The 21,590-nt window shown below is 33.6% G+C and overlaps 1 protein-coding gene across 1 annotated transcript in view; it reads right to left on the reverse strand.

Moving 5' to 3' along the window:
• Positions 1-930: 930 nt before the first annotated feature.
• The window catches only part of Neil3 (nei like DNA glycosylase 3), a 43,492-nt gene continuing 22,832 nt past the window's right edge, over positions 931-21,590 (reverse strand). Inside the window, exons 5-10 of the mRNA XM_027927171.2 lie at positions 20,724-20,798; positions 18,857-19,023; positions 10,651-10,820; positions 8,773-9,193; positions 2,897-3,071; positions 931-1,463 (exon numbers count right to left, since the gene is read on the reverse strand). Of these exons, the coding sequence (XP_027782972.2) occupies positions 1,281-1,463; positions 2,897-3,071; positions 8,773-9,193; positions 10,651-10,820; positions 18,857-19,023; positions 20,724-20,798 (1,191 nt within the window). The 3' untranslated portion in view covers positions 931-1,280. The remainder of the gene's footprint in view (positions 1,464-2,896; positions 3,072-8,772; positions 9,194-10,650; positions 10,821-18,856; positions 19,024-20,723; positions 20,799-21,590) is intronic.

Below are 21,590 nucleotides of genomic sequence, written 5' to 3' on the forward strand. Positions count from 1 at the left end.
CCCTACCTAGACTTCATTAAGAATCCTGTTAAACAGTTTTAGCAAGAATCCTTACCCTTTATGTTTCTTCTGAGTATATTCACTATTTCCTGCACTGCTCTGTGGCTATAAATTCTCACTTGCTCATACTGTGCACAGAGTAAGCCCAAAGTCTCTTTCACACTGTGAGAGACTATTTCAGCAATTCCCATCAACATTTTTGCTCGTGGTTTCATAAGTTCCGGTCTATGGTGTCTGTTGGTTCCATTGTTTTGGGGTCAATGGCAAGGCAGTAAGTACATCATGGAGGGGAGCTCATGGTGGAGCGAAGCAGCTCTCCTTATGGCAGAAGGAAGGAAAGAGAAGGAAGGGGCCAGGATCCCAGCATCCCTTTCAAGGGTATGCCTATGACCACTAAGCCCCACATCCCAAATGTTCCACCACCTCTCAATAGCACCACTGGCAGGTGACCAAGTCCTTAACACATGAGTCTGTGGGGGGCACTTTAGATCCACAAACTGTAGCAATACATTAACAATTTGAAATTGACTTAATTCTATTAATAATATATGTTAAAAGATTAGAAAAATATAAATCTACTCCTCTTTTAAACATGTATAAGCAACTTCTGCTCTTAAATGTTGCTTTTATCATCTAATAACTTTCCATGAAAACACACCTGAAGGTAGAAAGGGGTTTGGCATTTTCCTTGCATATCAGAGGAACTTAATGTTTGTTGAACAGAATAAAATGTTCTTTTACATAGAGAGGATGTCAAATCTCATTTTTGTTTAAAAAAAAACAAAAAATTCTTTTAATCATTTTAAAAATACTGGTAATGGTAATACCTGGGAAAAATATTCATTATGTAGTATCTTATTATTACATTGTGCTCCAGTCTTATACTAAAAAATAAAGGCTTCCTCAAAGAAGTTTCAAGAGACCAAGAGCTTACTAAAGATAACTTTATTGTGATTATTACATGCATTAAATATACATTATAAATGGAATATGCTGCCCATCTGATGGAACAGAGTACATTAAGATAAAAGAAAAAAGTCACAGAATAGATGGATGATACACATTAAAAAAAAAAAACTCTTCTCAAATACCCAAATACCTAATTTACATATGCCACAGGTATTTTACAACATTTCTTATTAAAAAGTTTGAAAGGATGGCTCCACAGTTTACTATTATGAATTGTGCTGCTATAAACATTGATGTAAAAGAAATCAGAATAAAGAAAAAAAAAAGTTTGAAAGGATTAAGTGTCAGATATTCTACAGAAAGAGAAAATATTAGCATCCTGGAATAATTTTTATTCCTGGACCATTTTCTGCCCACTGGAAAAAATTGCACTGTTTTTCTTTCTCAAAAGGACACACAAAAAAATTCTTTCCATTATTTGGTCCAATCTTCAGCACTGTTCTCATGATGGAGCGCCTGCCATGGTTGCAGAATGGGAAGGACAAATCTGCCCACTAGAGAAACAAAAACACAGAAGTGTAAACTTTATGAGCAAGTTACTGTGATGTACAGACCAGGCCAAGGCTCGTTTGATTGGTGTCATATTGGCTTCACTCCTAGTGCTATTAATTTGATTGTAAAATAGACATAAACCATTACTTGTTGCCCTTAAATAAAGTTTCTATCCTATAAGAAGCATCTCTTTTACACATGTGTTTGAATCACACAGAAAATCGTCTTAATTATGAGCTTACAGTTGCCAAATATCTAAAGATATAGAAACTCCTTCCCTTTATTAAGAATAATTGAAAACTATCAGAATCTTGTAATAAAGTAATCACTAGAGTTCCCTCTTATAGTTGAAGTTAAAAATCACAAGATCCAATATTTGTCATAACATTAATGCTAAACTTCCTGAGTCTCTTAGGAAAAGAAAGACTGCAATAGGAACATATCCAAATTAGGCAGGTTCCATTGTATTATTCTTATTTGGGCCTCAAGAGGGGCATGAAGGAGTCTTATATTACTGCTAATATTATTATTATTATTTTTTCCATTGTATCTATTAAAAGCTTCTTGAGGAGAAAATTTATGGATTTAGGAGGATAGAGTTACATCCTGTTCAGAGGTGTAAAATCACTATCAAATTTTCCCTAGGAAATTCTTAAGAAGGAAAGACATTGAAGACAGATATTTTATCTTTTAATAAGCCCAACTAGAAAATTTTTGCTCCAGCACTGAAATAGGTCAGTATTTTCATTTTTCAGTTATATATCAGATGAAGAGTAACTTGGAAAAGTGTGTGCCTTTAAGGTTTAGATTCACACTATGCCTGTGAGTCTCATAATGAGAGAAATGCAGAAAGTGAGACTGACTGAAGGAAATCCAGATTAGTGTCTCCTATTCAGATTCATTTTCAAGGACACAATCATAGACTGGAAAGTCATAAGGAATACAACAAAATTATTTTAGTGCTATCATCTTTTTCTCCCCCTTGGTCAAACTTGTGTAGTGGTGTTCACTAAGGTTATTGTAAATTCAAGGCATGTACATTGTTTTCCTCATGTACCTCTGTCCAATGAATCCAAAAATTTGATAGAACACTGACGTCAGAAAGAGCAAATTCTTATTTTGGATTATTAACCACATGAGTATACCAGTACTTGTTAGTCAATACCTTTCCATCTTTGTGAACCAAGGGCAAAATTTTTATGCTAGTGATTACAAATATGATATACTCTGATAGTCTAATAGCTATTATTTCTCTACTATTATTATTATTTCTCTGAACCTCTTTGAATTTTAAATTATTCAACATTCAGGTTTTATACTGAATACTAATCTGGCTAAAATATAAAGGTAAAACTGAAAGAGCATTGCTGTTTGTTACATTTTAATAACCCAAATTCAATGACACCATAGTAAGCTTGATAAATCTTACACCTACTTCAAAAAATCCACATTGTGTTTCTCCAGGCAGAGGACAAGCATAAAACTGTCTTCCCTTGTTTGCACCATCTTTCCTCACAACTCGCAGAACACAGCGGAGGTTGTGTTTACTGCATCGAGGGCCGCCATTATTTAAGGTACAAGGACCAGCTGTCATATTTGTTTGGAGTTCACTGTAATGACAGGTCATGAAATAATTACAGCAAAAGTGGTAGGGGGATCATTCACACCATTCTACTTGTACCTGTTATAACTCTGCTTATAGGAAAAAATTATATCAAAAAGTAGGTCACCATGAACTTTAGGTAATTGTACAAACTGCCTTTTAAATTGTTTTCCAAGGTAATTCTAATTCACTTCTCAAGCTACCTATGTATCTAAAGCACAGAAATTAAATTTCTGAAGAATAAAGACAGCTGAATTGTTGTGTATCCATTACATTAAATTTTAAGTTCTCTTTCTGATATTCAGTTCTTCTTTTACCCAGTATTCAGTGTGGACAGTTTTATTTCCTCTAAAATATTCTCAGGTCTAGCTGGCCCTTGCCCCATAAAGCAAGCAGAGTCACAATCTTCTCTAATTATTTTCTCATTGGTAGAAACTCTCATCAATGGCTCTGACAAGGCCAAAGAGACACTCTTTCTACTGTCCACTTTAAAGACAATTTTCTATGCTTTTCTTTGATCAAGGCTACTATAATAGTTGCAATCATATTCTAGCAAGAAACAGGCTGCCTAGAAGAGCAGAAATGTGTATTTTGTGAAGCTAGTAGGGAAGCTTTATCTCTCCCACAATTAGAATCAAGAGTATTTGGAGGTCATTCCTGTATTCGCTGAACAAAGCTGAGGAGTTGACCTTGTACTCTAGCTGTATAAGCAGAATTTTCTCTCTGAAAAAGAACTTCGCTATTTTTAATTTTCTATATTTTGCATATTTTAAGTCATGCCTTTATAATAGACTTTTAATAAGCCAGTTAAAGAAAAAGTGTTCACATTGATAAAAACCAGGAGTTCGGGGTATAGCTCAGAAGTAGTGTAGATGCTTAGCATGTGCAAAGCTCTAGGTTCATTCCAGCACCCAAAACAAAACAAATAATCCAACAAAACAAAACTAAAAGTTTTTAACTTTTTAAGGTTAAACAGTACATCCTTTCTTATTTGGGGAGAAATTTCTAAAGAAAAACAAATATCATTCTTAAATTATTTAAAAAAAATAAAAAATCAGTTTTCTTTTTTACCTGCTTCCTAACGCATTTTTCAGATACCTGATTTTATAATAGTGCCTCAAGGCATCCTAATTGAAATGTTCAGAGAATATGATATTTTATTTGGGATAAAATTTGTTTAAACCTACTTTTAAAACTGATGCTTAAATATATTGCTTTAAAAATGTTTGCTGGGATGGACTTAAACGTTCTGAGAGCAGTTTTCAAACGTGTTCCTATGGCAGTCATTTGTAAACTTAAAGTAACTATGGGTAATACTAAGGAAACCATTACAGATATTTAACCAGTCACTACTTTGCTGGCATATTTTTCAGAGTAGGGGTGGTGGCTTATATTTGAGATGCATAATATCAAATTAGAAATAGCACAGCTGAGTTCAATCCCCAGGATGGAAAGAAACAAACAAAAAACAACAACAAAAACAAAGCTGAGAAGTAATAAGCTTTTCTTTTCCATAACCTTCCATTTGACAAAATGCCTCCAAAAGAGGTGACATTAAAATTTTAACACGAAGAGAGGGTGAATATCTAGACAGTGTAAGAAAAGTCGAGAGATTTAAAAATCAAAGTGATTTCATAGTGTTTTTCTTTAAATTTAAAAAGAAAAACAATTAAGATTACTAGCAATGAGTGAAATGATGCTTATTAAAATATACATATGTAAAACATAGTTTTATATATAATTTTAAAGGCAGACATCTTTAACAACAATTAATTCAATATTTTCTAATCTACTTGCTTCAACCTGGATATCTCCAGGGTTCCACATACCCAAGGAAAGGCTGCCATTGTTTACTCTTAAAGCTTCTCTGAGGAGAGGGGCAAAAGTGGAGGGTAGGATTGAGGAGGAAAGAGGGGCCTCAAAGTCTTACCTCTGGTTCATTTCTGTCTTCCATTTTGTTTCCTCCTTGGTATCAAGTTGAAGGAAAAACTAGTCATATGCTATCCTAACCTTGGTACTCGGAGTGTGTTTCACTGCCCAGAAACATCAGCCTCACCTGGAGCTCCTTAGATTTACCAGAATTAACTGTCCCTATTCCAGAACCCTAAGGAATCAGAATCTACATGTTAACAAGTTTCCCAGGTGATTCATATGCACATTAAGTTTCAAGCATGGAGTTAATGTAACCAACATCCTGGATGCCACCTGCGATCACAATCACATGGGCTCTAAATATGCACAGCTAATCTTAATTTTATGATAGAAAACATTATCTAGGATAATTAAATATTCTGCTTAATTGAGGACATCTTGGTTCCTCTTTGCTTCAAGCATTATTTTAAAACTTTCTAAAATGTAGCTAAGCATTTTCATAGATAAGTTTAGCATAGAGAATAGTTGATTTTGATGATTAGGTCTATCATTTTGAATATGGATGTCTAAATGGCATAATATATCAGGAGTGGCAAACCTTTTCTGGTAACACATTTTAGGCTGGTGGGTCTTGTGTTCTCTGTTGCAACTACTCAATTCTTTTAAAATTCATTTGCTGAATGTAAAATTCATTTAAATTTATGTTAATTTTTAAAAAATCCTTAGTTTTATATATAATTTTAAAGGCAGACATCTTTAACAACAATTAATTCAACATTTTCTAATCTACTTGCTTCAACCTGGAGATCTTTTTCAAATAGCATCTTTATATATAAAATTATATATAAATAAAGATGCTATTTGAAAAATTTACAATTAATCAGTGCAATTGAATGTAGATATTGTCATCTGAGATTATCTCAAGGATTAAAACAAACAGAAGATAAGTAAATGACTTATCCTGAGTTGTCTGTGATTCTGCAATCCTTAGGGAGAGAAAACTTCAAAGGATGACCTGGAATCTAGAAAGAGGTGTTAGTGCTAGCACCAGTGATTAGAGATATACCTTCCACACCACTGATGGCAGTGAGAAAATGCTATAATTTTAACAATGTCATTTCACTCTTCTAAAGCATCCTTTGCATCAGTTCAGGAAAAATTTCAACCTAGAACACATGATGACTTTGGGAATATATCACTGTGTTTTGCTCTCTATTTACAATAATTGCATCAAAGATTTAAAATTGTTTATAGTAGTTATTCTTAACTGCTTAAAAATTGGTCAATTATCTAATTTATAATCCAGGAGCTGGATAACATTCAAGTACATTTAAAGACCAATCCAAAAATATGCCTCATCAACATGGCATGCATAGTAGGGTGATGAGACTAGTAATTAAGAGAACAAAAGCCAAATTAATTACCCTGTAATTATTAACAAAAAATTTAACTTGGTATAAATTCTGAGTGGACCACCTGCTTTAATAGTATTATGTTGTGAGCTTCTGCTAGGTGTCTTGTCCACAAGATGAACACTGTAGTTGCCAGACAAGGAGAAAAATGAAATAAATGACAGTAATTTGCAATTTATTCCTTGTAAAGTAGCTAGGTGCAGAAGGGCTGCTGGGTGAATTTATTTCATCACTTGACATTTATTCTGCTAGTTGATCTTGATTGATTGTGGAGTCTCAGTCCTGGTGTTCCTATATTCAATACATTCACATGGCTGCAGCATTTCTAAGTAATACTGTGTACTGTGATTAATCATGTAATTCTATTACTAATGGCTTATGAAGATATCATTTAAATTTAAGGTTACATTAATTTTTTTTTTAAATCCATGATTCATTAGCTAAATTGTTTAAGATTTTTTTTAAAGCACTAAGGAAATAAAAATATGCCAAGATATTTCATCTGGGTACAACGAATGACACAATATTTTAAAATGATCACTTCTACTTCTTTTTACTTAAGCCACAGAACAGAAAAGCTGTTCAAAATGATTTTCTCCTACAGAATAGCTTCTCAATTCAGATATTCTTAACTAATTCCTCCATAATTTCCATCATTGAGGCACTAATAAAGGTTAAAGTGAAAAGATATTATATTTACCCAGCAAGTTAAAAATTTGCCCACTATAGCTTAATTGAAATGTAAGTATCATGGACAGAAGTTAAATCAGTTATCATAAGAGATTATGAATGAAAGTATTTTGAAAAACAAGTCAAGAATAAATCATTGGGATTAAGTGCTATAAATTTAAAGTTGTGATAGGAAACTTGATCTAAATGCATGTATTGAGCAAAAGCTGTCTCTGAAATAAGCTTTAAGAATTCCCAGACTTTGGTCTAGGAGAACCACTTATCCACTGCCCAGTGGAGGTAATCTTCCTATTAGCAAAGCACAGCAATCTTAGGAAAAGCTAGCAATCAGAATTCCACCCAGATTTACTTTAGATTCACCCCAAAATAATTCTGTCTCCCATTGCATGCGAAGAATATCCTGCATTCACAAGTTATACTCTTTATTTTAAAATACTGGATATATGGCACCTGCTTTTTGATGAAAAAGAAGCAGTTTGGAAAACAAAATTGTGGGCAAATATCTCTTTCTGATGGAGGTATAAATTCATATCATGGTGGTTAGGAATCCCAGATAAAGGGAGGAAATGAGATGGGGGAAGGAGGGCCAACAGAAGATTGTCCCAATATTAAGGAGCTGCCACTACTGAGAAAAGAGATGACACTATTCAAGTTTCTGCATCTTGGTTAACAGCAATTGAAGTTTTCTGGAAATGGAGCTGGTAGTCTCATAAAACACATTCAATCAGGTAGTATTTATAAATGGGAATTACAATTTTCATTTCAGATATAAAAACAGCATGAATACTTTTTGGGACTTTTTGGATGAAACAGAGAATACCATCCCACATAGATGAGTGAGATACAACTATGTTCTTTAACAGAAACATCACTAAAGGTATCTCAGATTTCTGTCTCTAAAATAGAGGCCACTTATTAAACTTTTACAAAAGTGTCTTTTTCAGTACTACTTTTTCACTGTAGGGAAATTTAGATGGTTTTCAACTTATGATGGTTGCACTTAGAATTTTTCAACTTTTCCATGGTGTGAAAGCAGTGGGCTCTCAGGAGGAGCTATACTTCAAATTTGGAATTTTGATCTTTTTCTGGGCTGGTGATATGTAGCAAGACAATTTCTTTTGATGCTGGACATCAGCAGTGAGCGGCTCCCAGTCAGCTATACAACTGCAAGGGGAAACAACCAATACTCAGTGTCCTTATGCTGCTAGGCTATGATTGATGTTTAGCAGGTATATTAACTGCATTTTTGACTTAAGACATTTTCAACTTATGCTGGGGATAGCAGGATGTAGCTCACTGTCAGTTGAGAAGTATTCTATATAAAAAGATGTTAAAAGGGGTATTCTATATAACAAGATGTTAAAAGGGGTTATTGGTAAATGGTATTATTATGGGCAATTTAAGCATTTTTCTTTATGCTTTTGATATATTCTGTATTAAGCATGCACATGGTCATGGTGAAAAAAAAAACAACTTTTTATAGGTGTTGGAAATCTGTTTATTTCCTTTCCTTCTCTAGCATTATAAATGAGAGAAGTGAAAGCAGGCAAATTACTACAGTGGTTTTTCAGTGTTTGACTTATATTACCAAAATCAATTCAACTTTCTTTAGCAATGGATGATTTTTCTGCCTTCTAAAAACTTAATGCAGTACAAATACCTCAAAGATCTCAAAAATACCTTAAACAAAGCTGAATTCAAATATCTTAAAGACAAGGGTTAGAAGCATCATACCTGTTAGAAAATCCAGGGTTGCAACTTTTGAGATCTGGTTCTGAGTAGTGGGTTGTTTTCAATTTTTTATGTGCTGGACTAAATAATTCAGACTGAGAGCAGACCAAAGGTGATATGTTTACTTTGTTAGATAGTTGAGTTATATAGTTTGTTCTCTCCTTGGAGGGGTGCTGTGTATAACTAAGACAAACGTTTGTAGGAAGAGAGTTTTGAAATTCCCCGTCTAGTATCTGGTTTTGGCTTCTTTTTCTTTCCAAAGTACTGGATTTATTGCTAAAATCAGTTAAGATGAGAGTTGTAGTTCCAAATACAGTTTTCCTGTTGATCTTTACTTCTGTATGTGTGTTTCCAAAGCTATTACAAGGATACTTAATCAAGTTGCTAAAAACAATGGTATTTTCTTCATTCTTGAGCACTGAATCTGAAAGAAGAGATAAGTAATTCTGCAGTATTCCTAAAAATATAATATATTGACTATTTGAAACATCTTTTTTCATTTGATTAGAAAATTTCGTTCACTTTATTGCAGTGAACTTATATGTAGAACTAATAAGGCAAAGTTAGGTTGAGCAAGTTATAATCATTTTCTGGTTAGGAAGTGAAGTTTTATCTAAAATGCAAAATATTAACAACCTATAGGGACCCAGATATGGAGTTAACAAAGATTTTTGTTTGCAGTGTTTTATATTTAAGCATTTAAAGGTAATACAGCCATCAGTTTTGTTAACATTAGACAAAGCATTAAAGCAGTAGTAATTAAGAGAAGATGTCTCATAAAGCTTTAGGTTCAGAAGACTCTGTAGTATGGACTACCAGTAATGTTTCTGTTAATGACAAGGCCAAGTAAAAGGTTTATTTAGAATAAGTAAACATGAATCACACAGACTTAATATTTATCAAATAAAACATTTCAACAAAATATCCTGGGATTCTGGAATTTGTACTATATTCTAAATTGTAGTTAAGGATATATGTCTTTCATACTCAGAAAAAATTAACACAAAAACAGTGAGATATGTAAAGGCATTTGAGAATGTTGAAATAATGTGGAGATCTAAGACTGGATTTCTGAGGGTGCTCTGCTGAATAATACTGAAGAAGGAGGGATGGAAATAGGAGGCGCAGTCCCTTCAGCTATTAGCAAAGCTGTGCAAGGGGTGATGCCTGCCTTGCAGGCCCAGGGAACAAAACACAATATGACAGCTAACACAATGTAGAGGTCTTTAAGTCAAGAATGAACTTTCTCATCTCTAATTGAAAGAAAGAAATAACACTTTGAGAACACAATAGAAGCTGCATCAATGAGATGGTTCTTAATCACAGGTTTCCTCTGAGGTTTTACATTCTCCGAACGCATGAAATTGTGAGCTATAAAGAGTTATTTTGAAGGATTTCAATGAAATCAGTACAATTGTCTGGGTAAAGATTTTAATAACAAGGGTAGGAAGGATAAAGAAGAGAAAAAATTCAGCATTTTTCTATTCCACCTGCAAAGATATTCTTACAGAAATCCTCCCTTTCAATTTATGAAACACTTGGACTGAATAACAAACTCGAAAGTTGCTGAAATCTGCATAAAACAAAGCTTTATTGAATAATTCATTAGAAACAGTAGAGAACAGATGTGATCATCTCAGTTTTTTGAGATACAAAGGCACATACTGTTTTAGCACAAGCATGTTTTCCCTCCCTATAAAAAATATTCAACAGAATATTGGCATGGTTTACATGCAGAGGATGGCAATTCCTTTAAACCTTTGAGAAAGAAAGCATTTGACTTAGTGATGGAATATCAAGATGAAGCGAGATACGTACCTAACTTTCTATAAATGACCCTTTTGGAAATGCAATGAACTAGAAATCAAAATTCGGTCTTACCAATAGGTCTTGAGGTCAAGCAAGCATCACATGCCTTAGCAGAGGGCTTATTTATTAGCGTACAGACTGAACATGTCCATTGCTCTTCGGACTTCTGAGCCACCAAGTCAATAAGATGATCCCTTCTGCTAGATGTCCAACTGACTACAGTATTTCTTGTTGGCAGTTTGCTATAAAAATTTTAAAAATTAATTACTAACATTATCATTGCCTTATTCTTATACATTCTGGGTATTTTAGAATCAATTACAAAAGTATGAATACCTATTCTTTCATTGCTTAGAAGTCATAACTGAGAGCTAGATGTCATAACTACATCTTGAACCATGCTGATTTGCCATTTAAGTCAGAAATAAAAGTTTTTATTTAGAGCCAAAGAGCTATTTTTTGAACCAGTAGGAAGTATTTCACAAATATTTTAAGTAATACTTTTCAAGGCAAAACTAAAATGTTATTCAAGTAAATCAGAAAAAGAAATATCATGCAGAAATTAGAGCACTAAACATTTAGTGAGAAATTTTACATTACCTCATGTACCCTAAAAAGAAAATTCTAGAAACTCTAGAATTTCTTTTTGGTATCTGCTAAGCAAGATATGGGTTAGTTGATCTATAATAATGAAAAGAGATATTTATCTTTGTGTTATTTTTCTTCATATAAAACCACTTTATATTTTCAACTTAATTATTATTAGAATAGTACACAAGCAATAATACCAACCGTTTTTTTTAACCACAAATGTAAATCATGATTTTCTAAATGGAATTCTTCATTGACCATTTATATAACAATATATGTTGTTATATAAAATGCCTTTCTACAGCTCTGATACAGTCCCACTCTCAAATGCACAGGTGTAGGGCTATAGAACACATCATGTGGTGAAGCAACCACAGCAGAATCAGGGATTTGTCTCATTATTCCAAGCATTAATATTGAAAACTCTCTTCCAGGTAAAGGCTATGTATCTTACATTTCAGAACATGAGTTCTTTGACTTTCCAAGGTGACCTTGACTTCTGTAGCATTTTCCTCCTTACATACAATTATACCAGTTTTTAAATTCAAGCTTGTCTGGTAAAATAATAAATAGCATGAGAAAATCTGAAAGATACATCTCATTATGATTCTTTTATCTTTACTTACTTTGACTTTTAATGCACTTAGTATTTCTTATTCCTATGGAACACCAGACCTTCTATAGAGTTTGCTTACCTCACCTTATACCTGCCCTCTACTAATTTACACTGAAAGACAGTATGTTGCATTTGTTCATAATTAAGTAAACACAATTTTAATGCCCTTCAGACTTTCAGTATGCTTTCAACTTTTCATTATTTTCACCTTTTCTTACGGAAGTATTTGGAAGTATTCTTTCCTATACTGCCCCGTTTCTTAATCACCCACTATTAAATTCATCCCAATCTCCACTTTGGAATGTATCAGGAATCTCAAACTCACATGTGGTAGTAGGATGAATAATGGCCTCTTAATTGTATGAGGTTATATCCCAGGAAACTATAAACTGTTATTTTTTAAAGAAAAAGATCCTTTGCAGATGCAATGAAGGATCTTGACTTAGGGAAATTATCTGGACGATTCCTTAACCTATTCACAAATATCCTTATGAGAGGCAGAGGGATATGATTTGATTTACATAGGAGAAATGGTATTGTAAAAGTAGGCAGAAAAACGTCGTGGTGCAACTATAGTCAAGGACCTTGGGCAGCCACCAACAGGTCGATTCTCCTCTTGAGTCTTTAGAGGGAGCACATCCCTGTACACACTTTATCATTGTCCCAATGATGCTGCTGTTAAGCTTCTGGCATGTTGAGCTTGAGCAAATCAATTTCTGTTGCTTTAATTCACTAAATTTGTGGTAATCTGGCATAACAGTCACAAAAAAATTAGTACAAATAAAATTCATGGATCTTCCAATCTGTAACTCTCAGTAAATGGCATGAGCATGCCCTAATCAATCAGGCCCCAAACCTAGAAGTCATCCTTAATATTTATTTATTTTATATTCCACATTCAATCCATCAGCAAATCCTACAGTCGGCTGCAGAGTCAAATTTACCATAAAGGTAATGAAGCTTATCCTTTCATGGCTTAGTGGGTTGTTCTCTACTGATCAAAGTAGGGAACAGGGAGAATGGAACCAGTAACTCTAACTGCATGCTGGAGGCCAAGATGCTACCAGTGGTGGTAATCCTGGGGATTCCAGGTGAGACTTATGTGCTGCCAGTGTCACCTCACATTTGTTCATCATCCAGGGACAATGTGCCCTGGTCACATCAAGGAGCAGGTAGATTCTGTCTTTATCCTTGAGTACCAGGATCTGAACAAAAAAAATGCTGCTTCACTCCTTGCTCATGAGCCATCATTACCCAGTCTGCAAGGTCCCTCAACCCACATACCACTCCAGTGCCCTTCCCTTAGCCCCCAAACAGCAGGGTCAAGAGGGAGGAAAAAAGGGCTGAGGTTCTTAAAGTAAGGTCCTCAGGCCAGCAGCGATAGCACCGCATGGCAAGTGGGACATGCAGATTTTTGGGCTGCTCTCCAGTCCAGACCTACTGAATCAGAAACTGTGGGGATGGCCCAGCAATCTGTATTTTGACAAGGACTCAGAGATTCTGATGCTCCCTAAAGTTTGGGAACCACAGATTCGAAGTATCCTTGCAGAAAAGAAAGAGCACTTGAGGAAAATATTATAAGAAACATTAGAGACACATTACTTTCATTAGCTAACTGTGGGATAAAAGAAAGTTTTCTAATTCACTGATAATAAAAATTCAGTATGATTGGTGGTCATGTGACAGAGAAATCAAGGAGTCTGTAGCCCAAACATGGAAGAGGGCAATTACATGCTGAGTCAGGCAGTGAAGGAATAATACTCTTATTTTTCTGAAGTTTCTGGTACTTAAAAATTGTAATCTGTTATGACTTCTTATTCTAAATATTCACATGAGAACCTAACCTTTTTTTTTATTTCCCTGTGATGTCTGTGCTGGGGAAGAATAAATCTGGGCCTCAGGTATGCTATGCAAATGCTCTACTACTGAGCTACATCCTTAGTCCTGGACCTAACTCTATTCATATTTTTTTATTCTTTTTCATAGAGTAGTCCCCCTAAACAGTGTAAGTTTCAAGCCTTCCTCAAATTCCAAAAATATCTTAAATACAACCACTTTTTACCAGTCATCATTCACCACCTGCACTGTTATTGAAAGCTCCTGATGCTGCTGCTTCATTCCAATAACCTTGCAGTCACTTTTTCAGAGCAGCTTGAATGATTCCCATAGAACACAAGTCAGTTCATATGGCCCCTCTGCTTGAAGTCTTTCAGTGAGTTTCTGAGCTCACTCAGTCAATACTTTTCAAGTTAGTGATATTCTAAAATCTAAATGAGTTCATGCCTGTTCAAAACATTCCAAAGACTTCATGTTATACTCAAAATGAAATGGAAACTTATTTCCATGCCCAAGCAGGCTATGCATGATATCTGGTCTGTGTCTCCTTCCTTCTGCTTTGGTGAATCATCCTTGCCTTCTTTCTCTTCCTTAAGTCAGAGGTTCTTGATTTCTAGGCTACCTTCTTTAAAAACTTTTCTCCTATTCCCCTATCTTTACAAGTCATTAGATCTTTTCAACAATCTCTTCCTCAGGGACTTAATCTGCTTATCCCATCTAGAATGAACTTTCCTTTTTATTATCTGTCCTCTATTGTGTTTGGTATTTCTTGAGATCAGTGATCACTACTTATCATTGCCTCATATTATACACACATGTGGACAGGATTTTCTTAGAATGATCTCCCCTTGTAATATAGTAATCTATATATTCCACAGAAAGAGCTTTCTTCAAGATCATCTTAATTTTCCAGCTATCAAATCAAATGGCTTATAGAGGGTACCATCCTCTCTAACTCAGTTGAATAACTCTCTCAAGCACTTCACCACTTTGTTGCTATAGCATTTATTCTTCTACCTCTTTCATGAGATCCTTTTTTTTCTTTTGATCACCAAAATAATTAAGGTAATCACAAAGAGTTATTCACAAGGATCTCTATTGGACCTTTTTGCCTCTTCTTTGTGCTTTGCAAATATTATCAAGTTCACTGTTACCTCAGATTACCCCCAAGTGGGGAATGGGAGGGGCATAAAGTACAAGTGGAGGATCTTTGCATTTCTCAAGGGAGAGAAGATACTAGCATGGGTAGCAACTGATTTTTCTTTGTCCAAACAAAATAGATTTTTTAAAAATGCCAATATAAATGCTAATAAAACTAAAAGAAAGTTATGCAAAAGGTTGGTATAAAGGTTTGTACAAAAGGTTTGTATAAATATACAAAAGGTTTGTATATTTAAATGTTTGTATAAAAAGAACTTGCTACTCAACTTCTATTTCAACTGAATCATATGCTACTTCATTCCTTCTACTCTACATTTTTACTCTTATAACACCAACACTTCCTGGGAGCTCTCCAGAATACATTTCTTCTGCTAAAATCAGGGGGAAGGAAAAAAAAAAAAAAAAAACACAAACACAAACACCTTATTATCCTAAGGTTGAAGTTAAGAAGCTTAAGCCGGAAGCAGCATGTCCTGTTTTTACTTCTTATATATATGTAGAACCTAGGTAAAGTCACCTTCATGGTTTCCTGTCCCTGAGGCTCTGGTTCTTACAGCTTTTGATGTATTCTCTGAATTACCCCACTATTCATTTGGTCGCATGACCCTTTTCAACTATGTTCTAAAGATGACAACTACGCAGTTAAACTTTCTTCCCAAAGCAAGCTTACTGTATCAAGACTAAACCATCACAGGTTGTTTCATTTCTTTTGTGCCCTCTCGTTGCTCCATCCCTTCAAATATCTCTGCAGGCAGGCCTGTGTTAAGATTTGGCTTGAATCCTATGTTCATATGTGAATATACCACCAGTGTAACCCTACAATATGTACAATCACAAGAATGGGAAGTTGTATTTCATGTATGTATAATATGTCAAAATACATTCTATCTAAAAAGAAAATTAAAAACTTTAGAAAAAAAGATTTGGCTTGCAAACAACACTAAATTCTCATTAACTGGCAACTAACAATCAGCACATTTCCAAACTAGATGGTTTTTAAGACCTAAATGTCTTTTTAAAGGAATAAAATATCCTCTCCACCTATGCATAGCTCTCCAAATGCAGTGTTTTCCCTCTGCACTTGCCCATGTGCTGTTTCTCTCCCAGGAAATCCTTTTCCTTCCTCATCTTTGATGAATTCCTACTTCCTTCAACAGGAAGCTCTAATTTTACCTCTCAGAAAGATTTTCTTGTCCTTCCCACGTAGATTTTTGTGTTTTCTGCTCTATTCCTCCACTGCCATTAGTGTATCCATACCAATCCACAGGTTTTATTTATCTATTTAATCATTTACTTCTCACTTCAGATCTCGAGCAAGGTGGAGACTATTCAATTTTACATTGTATTCCTGTAGCTGGCATATAGTGAACCATAATAAATTAAATAATAAATTTTAAAAATTATAAAAAAATTTTAAAAAGATTATAAAAAAAATTCTTATCTTCTCTGAAAGAAACAATACTTACATACATACATTATGACAACTAGCATGTAATTAAGACTCAATAATAAATGATACAGGCATTTAAAATGTGGTATGATTAATAAAAACTGGAAAATTTGGGTAGGATTTATGATGGAGTTCAGTAAACTTTTAGCAATTGAAGGAATATTTAGGTCACTGCTATTGGGCCTTCCAGACTTCAAGTTAACTTCAAGTGACTTTAAAATAAAAGAAAAAAATTTAGTTAAAAATTGAAAGTATTTAATATTCATCAAAAAGAGGCTGCCAGTTAATGACAATTAATTACCTTATTTAGATGATAAATAATATTTGATGATTTGGAAGAATAAGAATTTTTTTAAATCTGAAAAGCTATCAATTCATGAAAAATAAATATAGAACATTAATCACCTAGTCAAATATATAAAGGAAGTCTCTGTTTGCCAGACACTGTGTTGAGTGTATGTGGCCAAATGTATACCCATATTATGAAAAATAGTTTCTTGCTCATAAAAAATAAAAAAAAACATAAACCTGTACAACAAATATAATTAATTATTTAACTATTTCAGATGTCTCTGATGGTAAAATCAGGTGAAGAAGCTGAGAGGAAGGGGATATAAAGTGACTTAGAAGCAGTTGATAACAAGAGAAGGGGTAATGCAGAAAATAAAACAAGGAGCAGAGAGAGAGAGAGAGAAAAAAAAAAGTAGCTTCAGGTATATTTATGAAGAAAGAAGTCAGGATCTTCATGCTGTGACGCAGAGCTCTCTACATACCTAATGCCCTCTCTCTTTTCCCCAGCTTCTGCACAGCCAAGGGATGCCATGCTTCTCTTTCAATCTGCAGTCATATCATTTTGTTCCCTTTGCTTAGTTTTCCTCCTACTCAATAGAGAACATCTTCATTTGTTCTCAGTGAACTGAAAAAGTTTTAATGTTTCCTCTAACAAGAGTGTGGTAATAACCCTCCAGCCATAAACTCTAACACTTCTATGAGCCCATAAGACAATCTTCCTAGATACTCTGTTACTTCACATACCCAACACTTGCTGTATCTTTATCATTATATCCCAACTTTCTCAGACCCATAAAGTACAAACGTCTATTATTTGGTTCTGATATTATCTGCATTATTCTTCATATCAAATATGTCACTAATTTGTTGACTTTTTAAAGTTTATGTAAGGTGCTTTTCCAGTGTTTTGATCTTCCTAAACATCAGACGCCTGGTAACCATTTCTCATCCTTTACTCTGCACTGGCTTCTTCATATGCATTTCCTATTTTTTCGTTTTCCATGTTAACTACATGCTACAGTCAAAATTACTTAATCCCATTAACCATTTCCAGAACTACTAATGATCCCTATTATTTGATTTCATCCAACCTGTAACACTAGCCTTCAATGGAGCCTTCAAAGCCTTGGCTGATATTTTTTCATTCTCCAGCATGTCTGCTTATTAATGATTCAAGTTTGGTGGCCATGCTGCCCTTTTTTGGGAGTGGTCGTTGGGATTAACCCAGGGCCCTGTGCATGCTAGGCAAGTGCTCTACCAACTGAGCTACATCCCCAGCCCCCATGCTGCTTTTTTTAAATTAAATAATGTGTACTTTCTCATTTACTTAACCAAAATTCCATTTTTTAAAGTAAAATTCAAATTGACTTTATGAGATCTTCCAACCTCTCTGTATGTATAAACCTCTAATATCCCTGAACTCATAGCATTTCATGTACTGGTAATTTTGGTTCATAATCCCATACAGAGTAGCTGTTAATCTTTCTTTTGGCATTGCCAAGGCACACTCATCTACTATCTTCTACTAAGGAGTGTGTTGGCAAAAAGGAAATAATCAGATTTTGTTGGGATTACTAGATAATGAATCTGAACTGATACAAGGAGATTCCAGGAGACCTAAAATATTACTGTGGGCCAGCCACCAGTTAGGTCAGAAGCTTTAGTCATTTTCATCTTTTTTTTTAATATTTATTTTTTAGTTGTAGTTGGACACAATATCTTTATTTTATTTATTTTTATGTGGTGCTGAGGCCCTCACACATGCTAGGTGAACGCTCTACCTCTGAGCCACAGTCCTTTTCATCTTATAAAGGGTCTTCAAACCCATCCTGTGCTTACTACCCCAGTTCTTGAATGCATAATTATACTCAGCAAAGAACAAAATCATTACACATATGTTTAATAAGTGTAATAATTTTGTTCTTTGCTGAGTATAATTGTTGTTTAATTAAGAAGACAAATTCTGAAATAAGATCCTGCTTAAATTTTATGACACATTTCTAAATAAAGCAAAGACTTCTGAAGATAGTTGCATTTTTTTTCCCAATTATTGACTAGGATATTCACTTTACAAATTAGATTGCACCCAAGGGTGGGATATTATCACCTGATTTAGAGGATTTCTTCCTGAATTGAGAAGTGATCCATAATCAGCTTTGGTTCCTTCTGGTTCTCTGATGACATTATTTACTATTTTCTTCCAAAGATTCAAATACTTTTGAATTATGTACTCTTAAGAGTAGCCTGATATATACTTAGTTATGTTTTCTGATTATTAACCTTTTAGTTAAATAACTGAGGCAAACAGTATCCCTTTAAATGAGGTTTCTTACCATATGTCAACATGTTGAGGATTTTCTTTTTGACATTGAGGACAGAAATATGTCATTCTGTTATTCTCCCCGAAGCGACATACAGTTATTTTGAAGTGGCAATGACCACAATTAGGACGCCTGTAAACCTTGCAGTGTTTAAAGACACCAGATCCTGTTTTACAGCACTAACAAAAATAAATAAATAAATAAAAGTTAAAAGAAAAATAAATATATGTTTAAACAGTGTTGCTAAGGAGTCAAAGATAAATTCTTTAAGTCATCTCTGAAAACAGTCTGTTAAAAATTTACATATATTTGAACATAGTTCCATATAGTCTTTTCTTTTTGCTACGGAAAATGTATTGACAAGCTTCAGTAATGTTTGTTAAATAAGATTTGTGTGACATAATTCAATCATTTTATCTTATTAGTATTCAAAATTATTCTTTGCATATCTTTATCCTCTTATCTAAATGGGACATAAAAGTTTTATATATTAAAATGTTTTTATGATTTTTAAGATTTTTTTAATTGAACATAATTATGTGGTTAGAAGAAAAAGACTAGATTAGTTTTAAATATGATTACTTTTGGAACACTGAAGCTGCTCACTCAGTTACAATAGCCAAAAACCTTATTTCTAGGGGAAAAAAATTAACAAGAGTATTTTTTTTCCTTTTTACCTTAGAGACTCACTGGAAAAGAAAAATCAAATACCATCCTAGCAGATAATATGTTCCATTTCAGAATAAATACAATTTCAAAAGATATTTTGCTATTTTCTGTGAAGGTTTTATGCTCTTCACATACAGTTAAAATAATTTTCATCAGTTGTGTGAAAATTTAAAAGCCCAGAAATAAGGTTCACCATATAAGCTGAAAATTGCACAAACAATATATATTAATTTAAAAAAGGTACTAAAAATACTCAATTTAATATGGGCAGAAAATGGGCTGGTTTAAAATAGCCCTAGTTACTCAAGGCAAATATGTAAAGCAAAATGTTCATTGACACTTTAAGTTAATTAATGAAGAATGCTACAATACTTTCTTTTCTAAATATAGTAAATATAAGAATTTGAGTATAGAAAAGACTGGCAGAAAAACAGATTTATTTGAAACACGTTGTTTAAAAAGAAAAAATGCCTTTATTGAATTTTATGTATACATATATTTAACTTTTAAAATTTACATGTTAGCAAGTACTTATTTCATTCCTGGAATAGTTTTTGTGGGAGACAGAGAAATATTATTTTACAGATAAAGAAACTACACTTAAGGTTTATTTACCCAAAGTAGTCTATTTTTTAAATTAATTAATTTATCATATATATATATATATATATATATATCAGCAGAATGCATTTTGATTAATGGTACACAATTGCAGCACAACTTTTCATTTCTCTGATTGTACACAATGTAGCATCACACTATATGTACAATCACACATGTACCTAGGATAATCATGTCCATTTCATTCTGCCATCTTTCTGGCCCCCATGCCTACCCCCCTTTGCCCAATCACAGTTCCTCCAGTTTTCTCATGCCCTCCCTGCCATTATGAATCAGCATCCACAAAGTAGTCTATCTTTTTATATGTTCTGTTTCACATATCCAAAAGAGTCTATGCAGAATGCATAGACTAACAGCTAACATAGCTGCTCCCAACTTAGAAGAATTCAATATAATCATGGTTAGACAAACTTGGAATGACCTCTGACCTAGTATTTTAAAATATTAATTAGGCTCATAAAATGTCCCTCTCCCTTTTTGTATCTCTATACTCTTACCACTAGGTGGCTATATATAACCTTAGCATTTCTGATGCAATCAAAAGGGGAAACCATTGACATTTTACATAGCTGAAAGTTTCAACTCTTACCCTGTAAAAGAAAATGCTGAAGTCGCGAGTCATCTTCACAAGGTGATGGGTCTGTTGATCTGTTAACTGACAAACCTTAAAATGAAAAAAATCATTGAGTGTAATTTCATAATTTATTCACTATTGGGAAAAAAACACTTATAGTTCTTTGATAAAACTAAATAGATTTAAAATATATGCATATCTTCTAGAACTCTGTTTATTATATCTTTTTAGTGTCATTCACTAAACTGTAGCTTTATTTTTACTTGATAGTGGTATTGATTTATTATCCCAATGTGTTTTAATTCTAAATTCAAGTATTTATTGAATGTTCTTATCAGACATCTTCAAAGTCCCAACATTTTCTCTCAGCTACTTGCAAAGCCTTGCTGGATTTGAAAAACTGAAAATTTAAAAGGAAGAAAGAAAGAAAGGAGGAAGGAAAACTAGGCATAGGAGTAGGTGACCATCAAAGTCATAATAGGTTTTAAAAAGATATGAATTTATATACATGCATTAATATCAAAGTACTGTTGACACATGGAATAACTCAGATAGACCTTACTGGAGAATGGTTTTTTGTGTGATAAAGTGGCATTAATCTCAGTGTTACCAATGCAGAATTAATTTTCATTTGGTACATGTGCTTTCAATAGTAAATCCAAAAGAAATTCTGATACCTTACTCTTGTTGTATGTGCCTGAATACACAATATGCACACATACACACACACACACACACAAAATTATCAGTGATTATAAAAATGAAAATTGTCTAATCAACATAATCTTCCAAAAGTATTATAAATGTTCCTCATTTTTTAAATTTAAAATTTATACATTTTAAAAATATTTACTCCTTACCATATCTAAAAACATATTAAGA

This window comes from Marmota flaviventris, chromosome 3 (assembly GCF_047511675.1).
Source record: "Marmota flaviventris isolate mMarFla1 chromosome 3, mMarFla1.hap1, whole genome shotgun sequence".
In the NCBI taxonomy this organism is placed as follows: Eukaryota; Metazoa; Chordata; class Mammalia; order Rodentia; family Sciuridae; genus Marmota; species Marmota flaviventris.